The sequence below is a fragment of the Trachemys scripta genome, chromosome 1 (assembly GCF_013100865.1).
Source record: "Trachemys scripta elegans isolate TJP31775 chromosome 1, CAS_Tse_1.0, whole genome shotgun sequence".
In the NCBI taxonomy this organism is placed as follows: domain Eukaryota; kingdom Metazoa; phylum Chordata; order Testudines; family Emydidae; genus Trachemys; species Trachemys scripta.
This window is the reverse complement of record NC_048298.1, coordinates 313357222-313380136: the sequence shown is the minus strand read 5'-3', so window position 1 is coordinate 313380136 and position 22915 is coordinate 313357222. Positions and strand designations below refer to the sequence as shown.

Below are 22915 nucleotides of genomic sequence, written 5' to 3'. Positions count from 1 at the left end.
AACCACAAAAGATACATTTTAAGTGATTGTAAGTCAAAACACAAGAAGTCAGATTTGGTCAAATGAAATAAAAGCAAAACACATACTAAGCTGATCTTAACACTTTCAGTGCCTTTACAAACTTAGATGCTTTTCACCACAGGCTGACTGTTTGCCATTCAGCCAGGCTCACCACTTTGATCAGTGCTTCAGTTGCCTGGTGGTGGTGTCTGTAGATGTAGGTGGAAGAGAGAGGAAGAGCATGGCAAACGTCTCTCCCTTTTATCATGTTCTTTCTTCCCCCTTGGCTTTGCCCCCCACTTCAGAGTCAGGTGAGCATTACCTCATCGTAGTCCCAAACTGACCAAAGGAAACGGGGTGGCTCACTCCAGAGTCCAACAGATCCTTTGTTGCTGCCTAGGCCAGTGTCATTTGTTCCTGTGAGGCTGGGCTGGGTTTGTCCCATACATGCCCTGATGGGGTGTGAACTGCCCATCTGCTCCTGGAGAGTTTTGCCTGGGCTTGTTTTAAGCCACGAGGTCACATTTTCAGCCTCATAACTATATACATGAAATTACAACCTATAGCATTACATTACTATAACAACAATGCTCAGTGCATCATGAGCCTGCCAAAGACACCGACATGACAAACTTTGCATTGGATACCACACAAACATATTATAAGGATGAACATGGGGGTGCAGGGTGTTCCCCTGAGGTACAGAGTATCACAGTCTATCCAAAAATTTGGACAAAATTCTTCTCCTGGTGCCAAACTACAAAAATCAACCCACTATAGATGTTTTAGACTGGAAGAGAGATCGTTCCCATGAAAGAAACAGGGAACTAATTTTCCAACATAACCTTTTTCTCAGAAATAATATGGAATAAATATTTTAGAAATGAGATATTTTGCTTTTTTGGTCTGAAAGCAAAATGTAAACAATCCAAGCTGTGTATTTTTCAGATGAATTAACAAAATATATGAACCTGTACAGTTGAAGTAAATCCACTTGGTGAAAGCACAGAAAATTGTTGAACTAAATTGTCAAGAAATCTTTGCAATTAAAATATAAATTGTGTTGTGAATAACTTATGTTTTCAGGTACGAGCAAAATTCACAGTTGATGATCATAGTCATTACCTCTTTACACCATACATTCTTACTCAGTGGGTTCTTGGCTTATTCAGATATGATTTAACAGGAGGTGAGTTACTCTGATTTGTTCCAAAAGAGAAAACATTTTTAGAATGTTCAAATATTTTGTGATGTGTTTCTTATTATTTATCTATCCTGCAAACTCTCCATATCATAGAATATCAGGGTTGGAAGGGACCTCAGGAGATCATCTAGCCCAACCCCCTTCTCAAAGCAGGACCAATCCCCAGGTAGATTTTTGTGCCCCAGATCCCTGAATGGCCCCCTCAAGGATTGCACTCACAACCCTGGGTTTAGCAGGCCAATGCTCAAACCACTGAGCTATCCCTCCCCCCTTGAATCCCCATTGAAACCTGGAAAGTCTGTAGGACTGGCCCTAATGTCAGTTGAAAAACAAAAGTTCCATTGCATGAAAAGTTATGTTTTTAATTTTGAAAAATAGTGTGAGATTTTAAAATATAGATAGTAACTATTCTGAGTTTAAAGAAAATAAATAAGTGTGGGCTGCTCACTTCAGTCATTTTGATTATGAAATCTGTGGACTCCGCTTTCTGCAATTGATCTGGTTTTTGATGAGAATGTCTCAGGGTATGTCTACACTTCAAGGTAAGTGAAGTAGAACTCGAGTTAGCATACCTCAGGTTTGTTTAACGTAGGGCTTGAATGTTTACACTTATTTGTAACCCCAGTTTAGGAATTTTTGAATCTTGGGTCCCAACCTGGGGTGCCAACATTTACACTGCATTATGTGGGCCCAAGTTCAACCACCCATATCCCAGACTTCCTAGTGCCCTCCCAAAATGTGGCAGCTCTAGCCCTTTGTTTATAGTGCAGTGTGGAAAAACTTGACTGTCCACCAAAATTGACTGTCCAGAGGACAAAGAAAGCTGGCCCATAGAATTTTTGGAGTACTTTTGGTGGACTCCCAGAACATGAGTCCTGTGGAGCTGCATCTACACTGAAAAAGCAATAGGACTTGATCTCTGGGTCCATTTCCGGGATGTCCTGGGTCCAAGCCCTGGGCTGGAGTGATTTGCGTATAGATGAAAGGGGGGTTAAGCTTGAACCTGAGTTCGAACCTTGGGCTTACATTGAGGTGTAGACATATCCACAGCAGCTTGCCACAAATTACTTTAGTTGTATCAGTTGCTTAAAGTGTGTGTGTGTGTGGGGGGGAGGGGTGTAGCAGTATTGCCACTACTGAGGGGCATTATTCTTATACTGCTTAACAAAAGAAGGGTGTCACCAATCCTTCTCATGATGTTGAAGTGCTTTCTAATGACCACTTATTCTCAAACTTTTCCTTTTCCTCAAACTTTTCCTTTTTAGCCGAATGGAATTTAGTTTTAGGTACTCTTGGAAACTGACAGCTTAGGCTGGTTTCCAGTCTGACTTTTATCCTTCCTTTGGAGTTGATATTTTACTGGGTCACAATACGATTATTATAAGATTATTCATATTTGTTTTGTGCTAATGATTGTGAACTTTTATGGGATCATTTACAGACGTGTGTTTTTTACATGGTCTTCCTGAAAAGTGACAGTTAGGTTTTAAATTGGCATTAGTGGAGATGTAGTCGATTGGCTAAATTTGAGACATGCTTTGGTAGCATTGAACTGATAAGCATCTGTACTCACAATCCACTCATTGGGTTGGATCCTCATGGAGGTGTAAATCAGCATAGCTCCACTTAAGTCAATGAAGGTACACTGACTTACACCAAGTGGGGATTTCTCCCTGTTTAAGGATTGCACTATTATATCTGAAGCTGGTGGATGACTGTGCTTTTTCTGTGATGAGCAATGTGGTGAGTAATTTGCTCCACCTGAAACCCATCTCATCTTGTCCCTTCTCCACTTGTAAGGAGCAGGTTAAAGCTTTATTTTCCCCAAAGATAACCACTATCTGTTCTTGGATTTATTTTTTGCCTTGGCTAGTTAAACAGAAATTAAAAGGTTTGGTCACAAAAGTGAAATGCATGCAAGCTGCATGGAAACTTTTTAAAAACACCATAATAGAGGCCAAATTAAATGTATACCCCAAATTAAAAAACCTAGTAAGAGGACCAAAACGTGCCACCATGGCTAAACAACAAAGTAAAAGTAGTGATTAGAGGCAAAAAGGTGTCCTTTAAAAATTGGACATTAAACCCTACTGAGAAAAATAGGAAGGAGCATAAGTGGTAGCAAATCAAGTGTAAATGTATAATTAGGTAGGCCAAAAAAGAATTTTAAGAGCAACTAGCCAAAGACTCAAAAACTAAGCCAAAAAAAAAATCCTTTAAAGCAGGGAGCTTGCCAAACAGCCAGTGGACCACTGGATGATCGAGGTGCTAAAGGAACACTCAAGGAAGATAAGGCTTTGCAGAGATGCTAAATGAATTCTTATGTATTGGTCTTCACTGCAGAGAATGTGAGGGAGATACTCACACCTGAGCCATTCTTTTTAGGTGACAAATCTGAGGAACTGACCCAGCTTGAGTGGTCAGTAGAGGAGATTTTAGAACAAATTGATAAATTAAACAGTTATAAGTCACCAGGACCAGATGGTATTCACCCAAGAGTTCTGAAGGAGTTCAAATATGAAACAGAACTACTATTGCAGTATGTAACCTTTCCTTTAAATCCGCTTCTGTACCAGACGACTAGAGAATAGCTAATGTGACACCAGTTTTTAAAAAGGCTCCAGAGGTGATCCTGATAATTACAGGCTGGTAAGCTTAACTTCAGTACAGTACCAGACAAATTTGTTGAAACTGTAGTAAAGAACAGAATTCTCTGACACACGATGAACACAATTTGTTGGGAAAGGCTCAACACGGCTTTTCTAAAGGGAAATCATGCCTCACCAGTCTATTAGAATTCTTGCCAGAAAGCATGTGACAAAGGTGATCCAGTGAAAATAGTGTACTTGACTTTCAGAAAGCCTTTGACAAGGTCCCTCACCAAATGCTCTTAAGCAAAGTAAGGAGTCATGGGATAAGAGAGAAAGTCTTCTCATGGATCAGTAACTGGTTACAAAGGAAACAAAGGAAAGGAATAAATGGTCATTTTTCAGAATGGAGAGAGGTAAATAGGGTTCTATACTGGGACCAGTGCCGTTCAACATTTTCATAAATGATCTGGAAAAAGGGGTACACATTGAGTTGGCAAAATGTGCAGATGGTACAAAATTACTCAAGATAGTTGAGTCCAAAGCAGACTGTGAAGTGTTAAAAAGGGATCTCACTAGGCTGGGTGACTGGGCAACACAATGGCAGATAAAATTCAATGCTGATAAATGCAAAGTAGTGCACACTGGAAAATATAATCCCAACTATATATACAAAATTAGCTGTTACTACTCAATGAGGAGATCTTGGAGTCATTGTGGATAGTTCTGTGAAAACATGCGCTCAGTGTGACAAAGAACCAACAGTGTTAGGAACCATTAGGAAAGGGTTAGAGAATAAGACAGAAAATATCATCATGCCACTATGTAAATCCATGTTACGCCCACACCTTGAATACTGTGTGCAGTTCTGGTCATCCCATCTCAAAAAAGACATATTAGAATGGGAAAAGGTACAGAGAAGGATAACAAAAATGATTAAGGGTATGGAACAGCTTTCATATGGGGAGAGATAAAAAAGACTGGTGCTTTTTGTCTTAGAAAAGAGACGTCTAAAAGGGAATATGATAGAGGTCTATAAAATCATGACTGGTGTAGAGAAAGTGAATAAGGAAGTGATATGTACTCCTTTGCATAACACAGAAACCAGGGGACACCCAATGAAATTAATAGGCAGCAGGTTTAAAGCAAACAAAAGGAAGTACTTTTTCACACAATGCACTGCCAACCTGTGGAACTTGTTGCCAGGGGATGTTGTGAAGGCCAAAAGAATAATGGGATTAAAAAAATAATTATATAAATTCCTGGAGGATAGATCCATCAATGGCTATTAGCTAAGATGGTCGGGGATGCAACCCCAGGCTCTGGGTGTCCTTAGCCTCTGATTGCCAGAAGCTGGGGGTGGACGACAGGATGGATCACTCGATGATTGCCTCTTCTGCTCATTCCCTCTGAAGCACCAGGTATTGGCCACTGTCGGAAGGCAAGATACTGGGCTAGAGGATCCATTGGTCTGATCCAGTATGGCCATTCTTATGTTTCTGTGTTTTTTATTACCAGTTCCTTTCTGTTCCCCCTTTAAAACTGGATCTCCAGGTTTTTTTTTTATAGGATTCTATTTTAAAAGGGTAGTATTTTATTATTTTATTATTACAACATTATTTTATTATATTATTATTACAACATATTTGTTTTTATTCTGTGTTCAGCACCTTGAGCACACTAAACAATTATTAAACAATAGTGTACTTTGCAGAAAACTTGTTTTTAAAGTATTTATTTCTCTATGTGCTTTTGTAATTTTACCTTGTTTGTACCCATAAGATTTTAAAAAATATTTTATAATGCTTGTTTTTTCTTTTATTTCTTCCCTCTTGATGTGTTCATGCTGGTATGTAATCTGATTTACTCTTTTTCAATTTGGCTGTATTTTGAAATGCAAAATTTCAAATCTTTGAAATTGTAATCTATCTATCTATCTATCCTTTGTTGGGTCATCAACACACACACATTTATATATATTTTGCAGGGTCATCAACACACACACTAGATTACGTTTTGGAAATTGTTGCTTATGAAGCCCGTCGCCTCTTCCGTGACAAGATTGTCGGTGCTAAAGAACTTCTTATATTTGATAATATTTTAATGAAAGTGTTTCAAGGAGACTGGGGCTCAGATATCTTGGAGAATATGGCAGGTAAAACATATAAAATGTATTACGTGAGATTTGTTGAAATACCTCGTAATGTGCTTTATCACTTGAGAATGTAGACTCCTATCACATTTATGGTTATATTTTCACAGATAGCTTCTATGTAACATGGGGAGCTCATCATGAGGTGGGAACATTCAGAGCACCAGAGCAGGCATTACCACCTCATGGGAAGCCACTTGGCAAATTAAATTCAGAAGACCTAAAAGATGTTATCAAAAAGGTGCGTCAACAATAAGGAATAAAAACAAAAGAAAAGACTTTCAAAAGTCTATAGTTATATTTGTACATTGTTTAAAGTAACCAGAACTATGTTGCCAGGCATTTTTCTTTTGGTTAGAATGATAGAATGTAATTTGTATTCTAAAAGGGAGATATAGTTATTTTAGAAACAGAAGTTGGCATGCCTTTAAGCAATAAAGGACAAATCCAGAACATGTGGAGGAAGGGACACTGTTCTGGCTCTGAATTGGTCTAACTGATTTTGAGGATAGTCAGGCCATAGTGGAAGGAAACGTGGCTTGGTTCCACACCTACTTGAGTAGTAGGCTCTGGAGTTGGGAAACTCATGCAAGTCAACTCCCCACAACTCCAAGTAGTCCTCAGTAGCTCTTTCTCCCTTACTCTGCCCATGTGGGGCCCATGAAGAATAGTGAATAGGGACAAGGTTTGGTGGCCTGAGAACTCTGTGAGTTTCTTTGTCAGCTGTGTAGTGCTCCATGACTGCACAGCAATGCTGGATTTCAAAGCTGTGGCCAGCTCAGTACTGTGAAGTATGATAGGGCCAGAATTTAGTTCTAACCTGCAGTCAGATTGGGCTGGGTAGGTGATATAATTTATAGGAGCCTAAAGGCTGTTCTAAGTTATGCCAGTGGCCAATTTGGTCATTGGTGAGGGCCAAGGATCAGATGAGGGAGATAAGGGAGAAAATCTGGGTCCGGTTCTGTTCAATATCTTCATCAATGATTTAGATAATGGCAAACTAATAAAGGTTGCGGACGATACCGAGCTAGGAGGGGTTGTAAGTGCTTTGGAGGATAGGATTAAAATTCAAAATGATCTGGACAAACTGGAGAAATTGTCTGAAGTAAATAGTATGACATTCAATAAGGACAAACGCAAAGTACTCCATTTAGGAAGGAACAATCAGTTGCACTCATTTCCCATTTTGTATGTGTGCCTAGGAAGGAGTACTGCGGAAAGGGATCTGGGGGTCATAGTGGACCACAAGCTAAATATGAGTCAACAATGTAACGCTGTTGCAAAAAAACCAAACATCATTCTGGCATGTATTAGAAGGAGTGTTGTAAGCAAGACATGAGAAGTAATTCTTCTGCTTTGCTCTGTGCAGATTAGGCCTCAACTGGAGTATTGTGCCCAGTTCTGGGTGCCAAAATTCAGGAAGGATGTGGACAAATTGGAGAACGTCTAGAGAAGAGCGACAAAAATGATTAAAGGTCTAGAAAACATGACCTATGAGGGAAGATTGAAAAAATTGGGTTTGTTTAGTATGGAAAAGAGAAGACTGAGGGGGGACAAGATAACAGTTTTCAAGTACTTAAAAGGTTGTTACAAGGAGGAGAGAGAAAAATTGGAGATTTTTAAAAGCAGGTTAGACAAACACCTGTAGGGGATGGTCTAGATAATACTTAGTCCTGCCTTGAGTTCATGGGACTGGACTAGATGATCTCTTAAGGTCCCTTCCAGTCCTATGATTCGATGACTAAAAAAGGTGGCTTGGAGCACAGTTTGGCTGGACCTGTCGCTCTGGCCTATTATGTATTTTAAATTCATCCATTGGTATGTTCTTTTATTCTTGTTTCAATATATTTTAGTCTGTAAGCATTACTCCAGGGTATACCATATTTGGGTCTGTGCTACACTGAACCTTGGGTTTAAGTGACTTCTTTACTAGGACTCTGAAGTCTATCCACTGCTGGAACAGAGACAGCAAGGTAACAAAATTCTACTGCGTTAAATAGTTCAGTTTGTAAAGAACATCAGTGTCATCTCTTAAGTTTTCTTATCCTCTGTTTCTTAACTCTGTAAAATGTTGGACATTATCACATTCTATAGTTACATTTGCATTTATCATTAACACAAATATTAATTTATCTCATTTTTATATAGGGTATTATTCATTATGGACGAGATAACAAGGAAATAGAGATTTTACTTTTCCAAGAAGTCCTCGATTATGTGTCCAGGATAGACAGAGTGCTGAGTTTTCCTGGAGGATCACTTCTTTTAGCAGGACGTAGTGGTGTCGGTCGTCGGACAGTTACCTCTTTAGTTAGTCACATGCATGGATCGATTCTGATTACTCCCAAGATTTCCAGAGGTTATGAACTGAAGCAGTTCAAAAATGATCTTAAACAGGTGTGTCACTCACATTCTTCTATTTTGCAGTTTATTTAAATTAAGTTTGTGTGGAAAAAAATGGAATAGTTAAGGGAACTTTGAAAGACACAAAATAAAAATGTTTCCTGCAGGTAAGACTTTCAGAAGAGTTCAGCACCCATTTAGGAACTTAAATGAAGTAGCCAAAGTTTCAAAAGAGCTCAGCAATCAGTAGCTCCTGTTGTTCTCAGGGAGAGCAGGATGGTGCACAGATTTTTTTGAAAATCTGGCCCCAGTTGTGGTGCTGATCACGTTATATAATCTTTCCTTATTAATTTTATTTTTGACAGTTATATATATTATTAGTATCAGTGCCTCATTGTATGAGGGCTCGCCTTGAGTACTGGGGTAAGTCGACCTAAGTTACGTTGCTTAGGTTGACTTATCCTGATGTCTTCACTGCGCTGTGTTGATAGGAGATGTTCTCTGGTCGACTTACTTTACCCTTCTCGGGAAACTGGCGTACCAGAGTTGACCAGCGAGCGCTCTGTCATCGATTTAGCGGGTCTTCACTAGACCCGCTAAATTGACACCCGCTGCATTGATTGCAGCAACATTGATCTCCCCGGTAGTGAAGACAAGCCTTTAGGCACTGTAAAGACACAGATACAGTCTCCTTCTCAGGTCCAGATCTTGCAAGCTGTTCTGTGTGTGTAGACACCTACACTTACTTAGAGCCCCACTGATTTTTTTAGGGTTCTCTCCAAGTGCAAGTATGGACCATGTGGGCTCATTATAATATGCTTTATCAAGCAAAAATCTTGTGATTTACGAAGATATACACATTAAATTAAAACAGACAACAAAACTTTTAGGGTCAAAATTCCCAAAGTGGCCTCCAAAATTGCACAAGAAAACTCCATGTTATAGTGCACACGACAAAGGGAGTACCAACTGCATAGTTCTGTGGGTACAGTTTGAGGTCCTATTTGGAAAAATTGGTCCTTAATTTCATGTAAGCATCAAAGTATTTGTTAATTGTTTTCTAATTAGAAATCAGTTCTTCCATGTAGACTGTTCCTTAGCTTTATATTTGACAGATGACCAAAATCATTTGTTGAGAATATACAAATGTAGTAATACAGAATGGGGGGGGGATAGATAAATATATAAAATAAATTTAAGGATTTATTATTCTATTATAAAAGAATGTACACATTCTGTTCAATTAGATTAAAATTGCTTCCCGGCTATTAGGTGATGCAGCTTGCTGGAATTGAAGCACAACAGGTTGTATTGCTGCTCGAAGACTATCAGTTTGTCCATTCCACATTCCTTGAGATGGTCAACAGTCTATTGTCATCAGGTGAGATGAGTACAAAAAACGTATGGTTCCCCAGGACCCTCCCTTAATTCAGGGCATAGGGTGGGCATACAATAGGGCAAAATTGACATTGCAGGGGCAACCATATAACTGCCATTTCCTGATTTTGCAACCTAAATAACTTTCTTTTAAAGAAGTTTTTTTAAGTAGAAGTATGCTATATTATGTTTTCTACTGCAGTGTTTCTCTCCTAATTCATCACAAATGGGTAATGCTTCTTACTTGTGGAATTCAGAAGCAGTCCATTGTTGCTGGGGGCTCCAGGACAACGCCCCATCTTTGAACACAGACCAGCAGAATTTCTGCCTCTAGCGGAAACAAGTTACATTTCAGTTTCTCCCGACCACTTTGTTTTATTCATTTTCATGTAGCAGCGACTTTATTTCAATATCTAGCTTTGCTTTCCTGAGCTGAGGAATCACTGGAGCATTGAGGGACTAACCTCTTGAGTACTTCTCAACTGGGCTTTCTCTGCCCTTCACCACAGCAGCAGAAAAGCTGTGCAAGCTTCAAGCCAAGACCAAGAGATGCTATACACAGCTTTTCTGAAGCCTTCCACCACAAGCCACTGTCCCTTGCTCCGGCAGGGCATTGGACTCTCATTTGGCAACATATAGGGTGGGCCTTATCTCACTGACCAAAGCCATTACTTCATTGTAGAAAAGCTCAACTGGGGCATGATGATTCCCAAGGATAGAGGATCCCTTCACAGCCTACTGAGGAGTAAGTCTTGCAAACTCCAGAGGCTTGAGGTTCCAAAAAGAGAGAAGCAAACATCCCCTTTGTAAGGAAGTAATCTGAATGGTTAATGTGTAAGTGGCATAAAAAACAAGGTTTAAACCCTTTCTCCTTTTCCTTCCCACTCTGAGGGAGAACTCTTCAGAAGTCTCTGCTTCCAAATGGCACACCTGGCGGACTTCAGGTCTCCCTCTGTAGAAGAGCTTTCACATGGAACTAGGGTTACAATTTTCAAAGCCTTCCTTCCTCTCCCCTCGGCACAGGTCCTCTATACCCACAGCTTGCAGACAAACCAATAACCACAACATAGAAAGTACCCACAAGGTTGTTGATATTTTACAGACATAACAGGCAGAGTTGCACTGCCTGTTTATGAGGCTTTATTAGATCCTGCCAGAATCCTGTGGCAGACTTTAGCTAGCCTCACATTGATGGCAAAAAGACTTGATAGATGCTATAAGTTCCCTTCTCTGTGTTCTGAGTAGTTCTGTTCACATCCCAGCATAGGCTCCCTGCTAGTCACAGGTGTGTGAATGATCACGCCAGGGATGCTTTTGCACCACACCAAAAGAAAAAGAGCCAAAGAAACCAGACTTATTTGGCAGAAAAACATACTCTACTTCAAATTTACAGATGCACATTTTCAACCACCCCAGCCAATTCTGTCTAAATACGACTATATCAACTGGTACTCAATGCATAAATTTGTGGACAAGCTCCCAGAAGATATGAAGGATGAATTTAAGACTTTGGTATCTGAAGGTCATCTTGTAGCTAGATCTAATCTTCAGGTCACTTTGCAGTTAGGATAAGGGCCATAGTGGTCACCCTGAGGAGAGCTTTGTAGCATCAGAACTCTGACATACCTACGGAGGTTGAACAGACTATTGAGGACCTGCACTTCGAGGGACGAAATCTTTTTTTGCTTAAGAAAGAAGGGGCACTGCATTCCCTCATCTCCCTGCTGAAGGAAGCAGTGCAAGCTGCTGCAACAACCAAAGCAAAGTTACTATGAGCCTAGATGGCCTGACCCTTCCAAAAAAATAATGTCTCTGAGGAGAAGGCATATCTCTTATGCCTCTTCTAAACAATAGCCATTAGTTTCTAAACAGTCCACTTGACTGCCCATTTGTGAGGAACATTCCAGTTGTGCTAGACCTACCCACTCTTTCCCCTACAATTCCTTGGAGCTTGGGAGTCCATCATCTCAGATCAGTGGGTTCTAAGCCAGGGCCACCCGGGGGAGAGGGGGCAAGTGGGGCAATATGTCGGAGGCTCCCCCCGCCTCCGTCTTCCCCCATTCACCGGTGTCTCAGCTGGTAAGGGGGCGGGGCTGCGAGCTGCAACTGAGCAGTGGGAGCTCAGGCCCCACTGGAAACACCGCGCCGCTGCAGCACTGGACACGGCGCGCTGAGGCTCCGGGAGAGGGGGTAAGCGGCATGGTAAGGGGCCGGGGCCGGGCACCCCCCCGACCCCATCCCCCACAGCCCTGACCCCAGCTCTGAGCCGGGCACCCCCACAACTCCATCCCCCACAGCCCAGACTCCCAGCTCCAAGCCCAGCCCCTCTGAGCTGGGCACCCCCCGACCCCATCCCCTCCACAGCCCTGACTCCCAGTTCCGAGCCCAGCCCCTCTGAGGCTGGCACCCCCAACCCCATCCCCCCCACAGCCCTGCCCCCCAGCTCTGAGCCCAGCCCCTCTGAGCCGGCCACACCCCGACCCCATCTCTCCACAGCCCTGAGCCCAGCCCCTCTGAGCCTGACACCCCCCGATCCCATCCCCCCCACAGGCCTCCCCCCCAGCTCCGAGCCCAGCCCCTCTGAGCCGGACCCCCCCCGCCCCCACCCCCCCCACAGCCCTGACCCCCAGCTCTGAGCCTAGCCCCTCTGAGCCGGGCACCCCCTGACCCCACCCCCTTACAGCCCTGGCCCCCAGCTCCGAGTCCAGCCCCTGTGAGCCGGACACCCCCCTGATCCCATCCCCCCCACAGCCCTGATCCCTAGCTGCGAGCCCAGCTCCTCTGAGCCGGACACCCCCCGACCCCATCTCCCCACAGCCCTGAGTCCAGCCCCTGTGAGCCGGGCACCCCCTAACCCAGAGCCTAGCTCCCCACCCAGCCCTGGGCAACAGCAGCACGACCCCCATGCAGCGACAGCCCATTGGCACCAACCATCACCATCACCCAGCAACAGCCCGTTATGTAACTGCAAATGTATACATACCATTAAAGCATTTAATGTTTTTAAATAATGTATTTAGTGTATTTTCAAATTATTACAAATTAATTTTTGAATGTATTTCACTAGTTTTTTTTTTTACATTTCTAAATATATGTTACTATAGTATTGCAACTTTTTTTTATGGACAGGGCCCCCGAAATTGCTTTGCCGCCTATGGGCGGCCCTGTTCTAAGCACAGTCCAAGTGGATTATACAATCCAGTTTCAGTCTATACTTTGCCTCCACTCACCTTCCCCATCCCTTTTCAAGGACCCCTCTTATGAGTTTGCACTTAAACAAGAAGAGCAGCTCTTCTTCATATAGAAGCTATCAAAGTTCCCCTCCATCCCTAGAAAAGGGGTTTTATTCTCACTACTTCCTCATTTTACAAAAGAAGGCAGAGGGGGAAGGAGGTCTAAGGCAGAAGTTAATTTCATCAGAAAGATCAAGTTCTGCATGGTTTCCTTGGCAGCAACCATCCCATCTCTATATCCCAGCAACTGATATGCTGCTCTTGGTATCTAGGATGCCTACATTCATGTGGCAATCCACCTGAACCACAGAAAATATCTGAGATTTCTAGTTGTGGACCAGTATTACCAATACATTGTCTTCCTTTTCAACCTGTCGTCTTCCCCAAAGGTGTTTACCAAATGCATTGCAGTGGTAGTGGCTCACCTCAGGAGGGTTGGTATCCAGTTGTTCCTTTACTTGGATGACTGATTGGTCTGTGGTTGTTCTAGGCATCAAGTGGAGATCAGTATTCAGCAGATTCACTCCTTATTTGCTCAGTTGGGCCTAGTAATCGCAGAATCACAGAAATGTAGGGCTGGAAGGGACCTCGAGATGTCATCAAGTCCAGCCTCCTGCACTGTGGCAGGACAAAGTAAACCTATACCATCAGGTGTTAGTCCAACCTATTCTTAAAACCCTCCAGTGATGGGGGTTCCACAACCTCACTTGGAAGCCTACTGCACCTTTACAATTTAGTTAGAAAGTTTTTCCTAATATCGAACCTAAATCTCCCTTGCCACAGATTAAGTCCATTACCTCTTGTCCTACCTTCAGTGGACATAGAGGACAACTGAACATGCAGCTCTTTACATCAACACTTACCAATGGTCAGGGAGGGTGAGGGAAACAATCAGGCAGGTAGAGCCCTTGATTCCAGTGCTTTCCATTAGGGAATCTGTTGTCCCTTCACTGGTGCCTCTGTGAGGACTAGGAGTGAAAGGAGTAACTCTCTGTGATGGCTGGTCTATATTCTATCTTCAGGGCCCTTAGTGGGGAAGGGAGAAGACTGTTTGGATTTTTCCACATTGTCAGCCATCACCTTATCCAACTTTTCTCTGAAAAGGAGGAGCTTGTAAACTTAGCCAAGTATAGGACCTCCTTAGAGTGAGTATCCAGATTTCAGCTACTGAGCTGGAAGCCAGTAGCCTCGTTGCATCCATTAAGATGTCAGCTACAAATGTGGTAGGGAGACCTTCTTTAAAGTGGAGCCAAAGCCTCTACGATGTCCTCCCTGTCCTGGGGGACCTTCTTGACTTAAGTAAATGTAATGGACGCATATCATATCCTCAACAGACCCGTGCCACTGCAGACTTATGAGGTTTTTTTTACCTCAGGAAACATTATCTGTACTGAACACTCCTGTTTGGCATGTCCTCAGCCTCCAGATTTTTTACAAAAATATTGGTGGTGATAATAGCCAGACACAAGTTACAGGGAACTCACCTATACACTTCCTGGATGACATCCTGATTAGACTCCATCACAGGCAGCAGCGCACAGGGCCATGTCTTGGATGCTGAATCTTCTCCAGGCACACGGTTTCATCATCATTACCAAGAAAAGTTCTCTAGTTCCATCCAAAAACTTATTTTCTTACTCCAAAGCTGCAGGAGGCCTACTATAGCACTATGCCTTCCAACTGCTAGTACTTCAGCTATCCTACATGGGAATCACTGCATGGGCAAAATCACACATCAGAAGTCTTCAAGCCTCCATACTAAACGTGTGGGACCACTCCCCGGAATACATGAACAATCAAGTAGGGGTTCTAATACAGATGTTCAACTACTTAAAATGTTGATCAGCCCACAACAATATCTTGAAAGGCATGCCTATCTGCCTTCCAGATCGTTTAGTTCTCACAACCAATGCCAGCATTGAGGGCTAGGGAGCTAACTTGGAGACCCAAACAACCCAGGGCCTCTGGAGTGAGGAGGAAAAGGCTCACAGTGTAAACGTCCTAGAGTTTAGAGCGATCAAATTAGCTCTGTGAAGGTTGCAGCCCAACCTAAGGGGGAACCATGCCCTGTGTTCAATCAGACAATACAACTATGGTCACATATTTAAACAACCAAAGGGGGAACTAAGGGTCTGGTGCTCCTTGTGGAAGCAGTGTAAATAATGAGGCGGATGAAATGCTCCTCCTTTCTTTCAGAGTGATCCACATCAAAGGGGAGCTGAACCAAAAAGCAGACTGACTCAGCAGGCGCTGGTTCAAAAATGCTGAGTGGTGTCAGAATCAGAAGGTTTTCTATCTCATCATTTAGATGTTCAGTCTCCCTTCAACCGACCTGTTCATGAATTTTACAAATGCAAAGAGGCCAAAATACTTCACAAAGTCTGGCACCCCTTAGAGGTCAGAAGAGATTGAAAAACTATCTCAAGCATACAGAATCCATGAGAAGATTGGGCTCCCTATTTGTGTCCTTCCAAATGAAATGCCAGGAATTCAGAGTTTCCAAGTCCTCCATCACTAGATGGATTAGACTATGTATTGTGGAAGCCTACATATCATCAGAGGTCCTGTCCGAGAGGGCACACTCCATGAGATCCTTAGCAGCCTCATGGGGGGGGGGGGGGAATGAGAAAGGGCATCCACTTTGGAAATTTGCAAAGTGGCCATGTCACTGGGCAGCTGCTCTTTATGGGGAGCTAGGGCCACTCTGCCTATGACTGTCTTATGAATGCCTCATGGAGGTGTAATTGATTGCCTCAGCTGGCTGATTAGTTAACAAGTACCTGGACCTAATAAAGGTTACCCAAGCTTAGTTAGGCCATATCTACACTACAGAGTTAAGTTGACTTATGTTGACAATCATAAGTTGCTTTAATAACAGGACAAAACACAATTTTTGGTCAAACAGGAGACATGATAATGAGGAACAGTTTCGCATTTAGGGCTCTCACAGCTGTAACTCCAGCTTTTGTTGGGAAACCAGTGCCTAGGCGTGGAGTGCGCGGGGTACTGTGAGAGACCGGGTACATGCGAGGTCTTCGGTGGGGGCGTTTGAGGATGGCATGGACTGGTGTTCTGTAGTGGCTGCAGGGGGAGTCATGCATGGATATGCTCAGATTGCAGGGTAATGAGGGAGTTCATCATCTCTGTCTGGCCCTAGAGGAGCTTTATCATCCACTCCTGCCCCCAAGTCCTTTCCGGGCTATCCAGTTTCAGTCTTTCATTGATTGTCTCCCTCCATGCTCTTGTTTCTCTATGTGCTGCCTTTGTGCACTGCAGCACTTCACAAAACATATCCTCCTTACCAAAGAAACAAAGAACAGAAACAGTATTGTAAGTGCACTCACAGCCGTGAGTCACAAAAAATTACACACCTCTTTCTCACTGTCCCTGGGCTAGCACACAGGTTGGCGCGAGGTCCAAATATGATGAGTTCAGCGGCGGTGGTGGCAAAGGCAGTAGGCAAGAAGGGACAAAGGGTGGTTCACGAAGGGGGTTACTACAAGCAGCTAGGGAGACTATTGTGAATATTGGTACCCTTTTCCACAGGATAGGGTAATTGAACCCAATATCTCACTTCTAAGGGTAACCTAGGATGTAAGTGGGCATCTCCTGCACTCATGTGGCTTCAGACCAGCTCTGTATGCTGCTCGCCTGTGTGCTGCTCTGGTCCCTGCAGAAATAATTGCCGGGTGACGCTGCAAAGTTTCCTACAGCCGGGGGAGAAACAAGAACGCTCTGCTAAGGAACCTTCGGCAGAGGATTGCAGAATACCTACTGGAAAGTTTCCTGAGAGAACCTGTAGAGGATTCCAGGGATATCCCCACCAACATTAACAAACTTTTCCGCCGTGGACCCACAGTGTAAATGGACAGGCTCTGATGTTAATTTCTGTCCATTTTCTCTCCTCTACCATATAACAAAATACGTGCTCAAACTCCACTCACCAAAGCAAAATGAGCACTTACCGGAGTTTCCCTCTCCTGCATCCTGTGCACCAGAGCTGGAGTGCTGGGATTGGCTAGACATATCCGGAGTGGAAAAGAGGTCCTGACTCGTCGCACCACCAGTTGACCCTGCCATTTGTTCCACATTGTCCTCCAGATCCACTTCCTCATCACCACTTCATCACTGAGGTTGAGTCCGCTGGCTGCTGCCTTCAGTTGCTGACTGAAGTATCCATGGGGCTCTTGGCAGTGGAGGTGGGGTCGCTGCTGAGGATAGCATGCAGCTCCTTATAGAAATGGCATGTCTTCGGCACTGCACCAGAGCAACGGTTGGCCTCCCTTGTCTTCTGGTACACCTGCCTCAGCTCCTTGATCTAGGCATGACACTGCTGTATGTCCCTCTCGTGCCCCTTCTCCTGCATGCCACTAGCAATCAGCCCATAGGTATCCTATGGCTGGAGTGAAGCTGAGACTGCACAGCCTCTTCTCCCCATAGACTCAGCATATCCAAGAGCTCCAGTGTGCTCCATGCGGGACAGCATCTGCTGCAGAAAGTCGCATGGTCAGCTGGGAAGATGCTGTGTGAATTGTACACACTGAGCAAACAGGAAGAGGAATTTCAAAAATTCCGGTGCCTTTAAATGGGGGCGGAGCGCATACCCGAGTACCTTCAGGGCAGTGGAGTTCAAAGTGCTTACCAGAGTAGTCAGGATGGGCATTGTGGGATACCTACTGGAGACCGCTTAGGGCGAAATAACCAAGTGCAGTGTCAACACTGACGCTGCACCGCTCTAACTGCATTGCAAAAAGCTCCATGCCGCTCGTCGAGGTGGTTTTATTATGTTGGCAAACGGGAGTTACATCAGCAGGAGGAGCATTTCAGTATGTACACCTCCACTGTTTTGTCAATGAAAGGTGACTTTTGTCGACAAAACTGTGTAGTGTAGACAAGGCCTTAGAGGGAACTCCAAAGGGAGACAGGAGGCTCATGTAGAGGGGAGCTCCCAAGCGAAACCAGAGCCTGAACAGGGAATCCAGAAGATAGGTCTCTGGGGTACCTACCAGTACTGAGAGCCTGTAAGAGGAGCTCCTGGAGAGGGCAGCCTTCTAAATAGTAGGCTGCAGCCAGCCGGCATTCAAGAGGACCTGGTCTCAGTCAGAGGTCCCTGAGATACTGGCTAGAAGCCCAGCCTGCAAAGAATCACCCTCTGCCCCTGGAGAAGAGTTTCAGTGGAGAGACCTCTCCAGACCTCAGACTCCAGAGGAGGAAGTACTCCAGTAGGGGCAAGAGGCATAACATCAGACTGGAACTAAGAGAACCTTGGAGGAAAAGCCTGAATAGAGGTGAACACTGGACTCAGAAGGGGACATGAACTAGGAATGACCTAGTCGGCATGCTGTAATGTTGGGGTGAAAGTTTTGTTTATATTCTATTTTGGTTTCTCCATTAATAAAGGAGACCCACCACAAGGAGGTGCTCTTTAGAACTTAACTGGCAGTTTGGACTTGTTGACATCCTGGGCAAGGGAAAATCAAGTAAGGGTTCATTGGCAATACTATGCCTGCCTTCAAGGCGGTGCGTTGGGTCAGACTGGAATGGCGGCAAGCTGATTGGTCTACAGCTAACACCTTCATTGAGCACGACAAGTTGGACCTGTCTTCTACAGAGACCTCCTTTGGCAGGAAGTTGCCACAGGCAGTGGGCAGAAATAATACATACTTGAATGAGTTGACCAAACGGGGGAGAGGGGCTTCTTTCCTACCAAAGTTTTGTTTCATATCCCTCCCTACATCCTGTTCATGGCTTGCTACTTCCAAGATGTGTAGAATTGTGGGAGATGCTGGGCTGCAGAATGGAAATTTCTTACCAATAATTTCCTTTCTGCTAGCAGTGTCTATCACAATTCTTCCCACCCTGAGTGGCTCATGAGTCGGATATTAAGTGGAGATGTTACTATTTGACTGTCTTCCTTGGTCTAATGTACAAAATGCTGATCCACATTCTTGAGCTCCAGAGAGAGGAGAGCAGTCCAGACATCCAGAATTGTGGAAAACGCGGCTAGCAGAAAGGAAATTATCAATAAGAATTTTTCCGTTCAAACATACATAGTATGCATGCCAGTTGTACCCTATTCGTCTAATTCCATCCAAAAGGCCCAGGGCCTTAGGGCCTCAAAATTGCTGCAGGCAAGATGTTAAAATCTTGCAGAAGTTGCCATATTAAGCATCCGGGAAACCATTCCTGGAGGTAATCAAAGGTCCCTCTACACAGTGGTTCTCAAACTTTTTTTTTGTGGACCACTTGAAAATTGCTGAGGGTCTTGGGGGACCACTTAATGATCTTTCCAAATGTTGTTTGTACCGTTAGCTAACTATTGTAAAGTGCTTTGGATAAAAGTGCTATATAAATAAACCTTAATAATAATTAAGTTTTTTTGTTCTACAAATAAAAGCACACAACTCATATTTTAATATCCGTAGTCTTATCTTTCTAATGCACTGGATGTGCCCTCTCTCCCGCTCCGCGGCAGCCCCCGAACTGGGGCTGGGAAGGAGGGGTGTCTCTCCCTCTCTCCTCCACCGCAGCAGCCCCCGAGCTGGGGCTGGGAAGGAGGGCTCTCTCTTCCCAGCAGCTGCAGTCCTGGAGCTGGGGAAAGTTGCCTCTTTCTCTGGCCGCCGCAGCCCTGCACATCCCAAATTTCCCCCATCCCCACTTCTCATCCCACTGCCCCCTCCCACTTACCCCCATTTCTCCCAAGAGCACCACCTCACCTTACATGTGCGTCTTCTCCAGGGTCCAGGCACCTAATTAGTGGAGCAATGCCTGCGTGGCTCCACTAATTAGGTGGGTGGCCCTTCATTCTCTCGTGTGTGGCCGCCCAGGCACGCACCTTAGAGGGAACTATCTATCCATGGACCACAGTTTGAGAACCTCTGCTCTACAACATACTTAATGGCATTGTAGAAAGAAAAGGTCTGAGCCTCATTTGTAGGGTCCTACCAAATTCACGGCCATGAAAAACATGTCACAGACTGTGAAATCTGGTCTCCCCCTGTGAAATCTGCTCTGGTCTCTTGTGTGCTTTTACCCTATAATATACAGATTTCATGGGGAGCCCAGCATTTCTCAAATTGGGGTTCCTGATCCAAAAGGGTATTCCATGGGAGTCGCAAGGTTATTTTAGGGGGGGTCGAGGTATCGCCACCTCTACTTTGCGACCTTCAGAGCTGGGCAGCTGGAGAGTGGTGGCTGTTGGCTGGTCGCTCAGCTCTGAAGGCAGAGCCGCAGCAATTGCAGCACAGAAGTAAGGGTGGCAATACCATACCATGCCACCCTTAGTTCTGCACTGCTGCCTTCAGAGCTGGGCAGCCAGACAGTGGCGGCTGCTGACTGAGGGCCCAGCTCTGCAGGCAGCACCGCAGAAGTAAGGATTGCAATACCATACCATGCCATCCTTATTTCTGTGCTGATGCTGGTGGTGGCTCTGCCTTCAGAGCGGGGCTCCTGGCCAGCAGCTGCCGTTCTCCAGCAGCGCAGAAGTAAGGGTAGCAGTACTGCAACTCCCACTACAATAACCTTGTGATGCCCTCCTCCCCCAATTCTTTTTTGGGTCAGGATCCCTACAATTACAGTACTGTGACATTTCAGATTTAAAGAGCTGAAATAATGAAATTAATGATTTTTTAAAATCCTGTGTCCGTGAAATTGACCAAAATGGACTGTGAATTTGTTAGGGCCCTATACATTTGAGGAACATCTGTAAAGTAGATTCCAATTCCTCTGCAAATGCATCTTTTGGTAGGAAAAATGCTACTGGATTGGTTCCCAAATAATTCCTTAAATTACAAAACTTTTGCTTTATATAGGTGGAACGTCCATTTCTACATATTATCAACTGTAATAATAATTACAATTCTGCATTTTCCTCCCATTCTCTTCCTCCCTGAATTCTGAGACTCACTTCTCACAACTTCCCATTCATTATGAACAAGGAGAGAAGCTGTGCAACAGAATGAGAAATTTTTCACCTGATAATTTTCTTTCTGTTAGTAGCTTCTCCCCTTATTCAACCCATCCTGGTAGTATGACAAATGACCAGAAAATGTTAATGCTAATAATCTGTATGCTAGAGTGTTTCATCATGTTGAGAAGAACTCTTGTTCTGAGTTGACGGGCAGGGCTTACTCCTGGGGCCTCCAGCAACATTTTTAGACTGTCACTTAATTCCATCCATTTGTGGAGATATTGCCCATTTGTGATGAAGGAGAGAAGCTGCTAACAAAAAGAGAATCATCAGGTAAGAAATGTCTAATCCTTGTAGCATGCAGGGCAATAGCTCTAAGTTTCTCCAGGTGACAGGGTTTCCATCTGGAGGCCTGTATACCACTAGAATTCCTAAGTTTCTCTTGTCCTTTGGCTCACAGATCATATGTATGCACTCAAATGTTTTTGTTTCTGAAGTGGAGCGTCTTCTGTATCTGAGTTGGAGGGGAACAGGATTTGTATTCTGCCTCCTCTTTCTATTTTCTGGTGCATTCTGGAGTCAGTTTTGGCTTGTGATGTATAGGGTATATACTGTAGTGACTATCTGTGGATAGGATTGGAGGAGGCAATCATGTCTCAGTGATGCAAGCAAGACTGGGTGCTTCATCCAAAATGAGATTGTGAACTGTACTGGTTTTGTTGTTTTGAAAAGGAAGGTCAGATAAGTATGTTGATATGTAGATAGATTCTGTATCACCCAAATTCACCAAACAAAATGTTTAGAGGTATTTTATCAATTTTATTTCGATTAATTCATTTTACACATTTTAAAGCTGATTGAAACTGTTCCTGACATAGGTGAGGTTCCTGGACTGTACACTATAGAAGAATTAGAACCATTACTGTCTCCTCTGAAGGATCAAGCTTCCCAAGATGGATTTACAGGACCAGTCTTCAACTATTTTACATACAGTAAGTGAATTGGACTACATAATTTGTAATTGATTAAAGGCTATCAAAGTGAGTAAAATAATAAAAATATGCAAAGGAGTGGTACTTTTCAAGTACATTTTGAATCATGCAGTTATTTAAAAAACAGGAACAATCAGTACTTCGGTTTAATTAAAGGAACACAACATAAAATCACGTTCTGTCTAAAATTGCATTCACACTCATGGTTTCAAATAACATCTAAGAATCCTATAACTGAAAGAGATTACAGGAAAGCAAATGTTTGTCTCATTTTTCAGCTTGTTTACTTTGTGCATATGATAGCACATTCCAGTATTTCCCTTTTTACAGTCAGTTAACTCCAATCTTACAAACACTTATGCACGTGAAGAACTTTCCACACATGAGTGAGTAGTTGTAATAAAGTTAATGTTTGCAAGATAGGGACTTTAGTTATTAGTTTGTGTGGGTCTTTCACATAGAAACAAGGAAATACAATTGGAAAACATGATTGAAAAAACACCGAAATTGGAAGGCAGACCCCAGGGCACTAAAATTACTTCTGATTTGTTTTAGAATTGGTTACATTTTAAGATAATTGTATCCTTTATTTATTTTGATTGTTGTTGTCCCTTTCTGGAAATAGGTCTGTAAGACAATGTATGAAGGACAGTCAAAAATTATACTGTATTGGATCTGCAATAAATTTATCATTGGGTAGTTAGAATTCAATTGGCTTAATTTTTTAATATGTTGTATTTCCTTTAGGGATTCAGCAGAACTTGCACATTGTCTTGATTATGGATTCTGCCAATTTAAATTTCACAATAAATTGTGAGAGTAATCCAGCACTGCACAAAAAATGTCAGGTGTTGTGGATGGAAAGCTGGTCTGAAAGCAGTATGAAAAAGGTAGGTATAGGAGACAAACAAAACAAAATTTAAAAGTGAGCATTAATTCATTTATTTTGTAAATGTCATTGTACGGCTTTCCCTCCTGTTCTATAAAGTTATTTTTTGCTTCTTTATCAGACCAAACTGTCATGCTGATGTAATCTTCTCTTAGCCAAATATTCAGTTTTTTATAAAGCCAAGGAAAGCTAGCAATCACATTTTTTCAGTCCAATGTACTTCCCTTG

The 22915-nt window shown here is 43.3% G+C and overlaps 1 protein-coding gene across 1 annotated transcript in view; it reads left to right on the top strand.

Annotated features, from left to right (window-relative positions):
* The window catches only part of DYNC2H1 (dynein cytoplasmic 2 heavy chain 1), a 372682-nt gene that overhangs the window by 85001 nt on the left and 264766 nt on the right, over positions 1 to 22915 (top strand). The window contains exons 46-52 of the mRNA XM_034758872.1: positions 1087 to 1189; positions 5780 to 5947; positions 6055 to 6185; positions 8093 to 8341; positions 9560 to 9668; positions 21685 to 21798; positions 22546 to 22688. Coding sequence (XP_034614763.1) covers positions 1087 to 1189; positions 5780 to 5947; positions 6055 to 6185; positions 8093 to 8341; positions 9560 to 9668; positions 21685 to 21798; positions 22546 to 22688 — 1017 coding nt within the window. The remainder of the gene's footprint in view (positions 1 to 1086; positions 1190 to 5779; positions 5948 to 6054; positions 6186 to 8092; positions 8342 to 9559; positions 9669 to 21684; positions 21799 to 22545; positions 22689 to 22915) is intronic.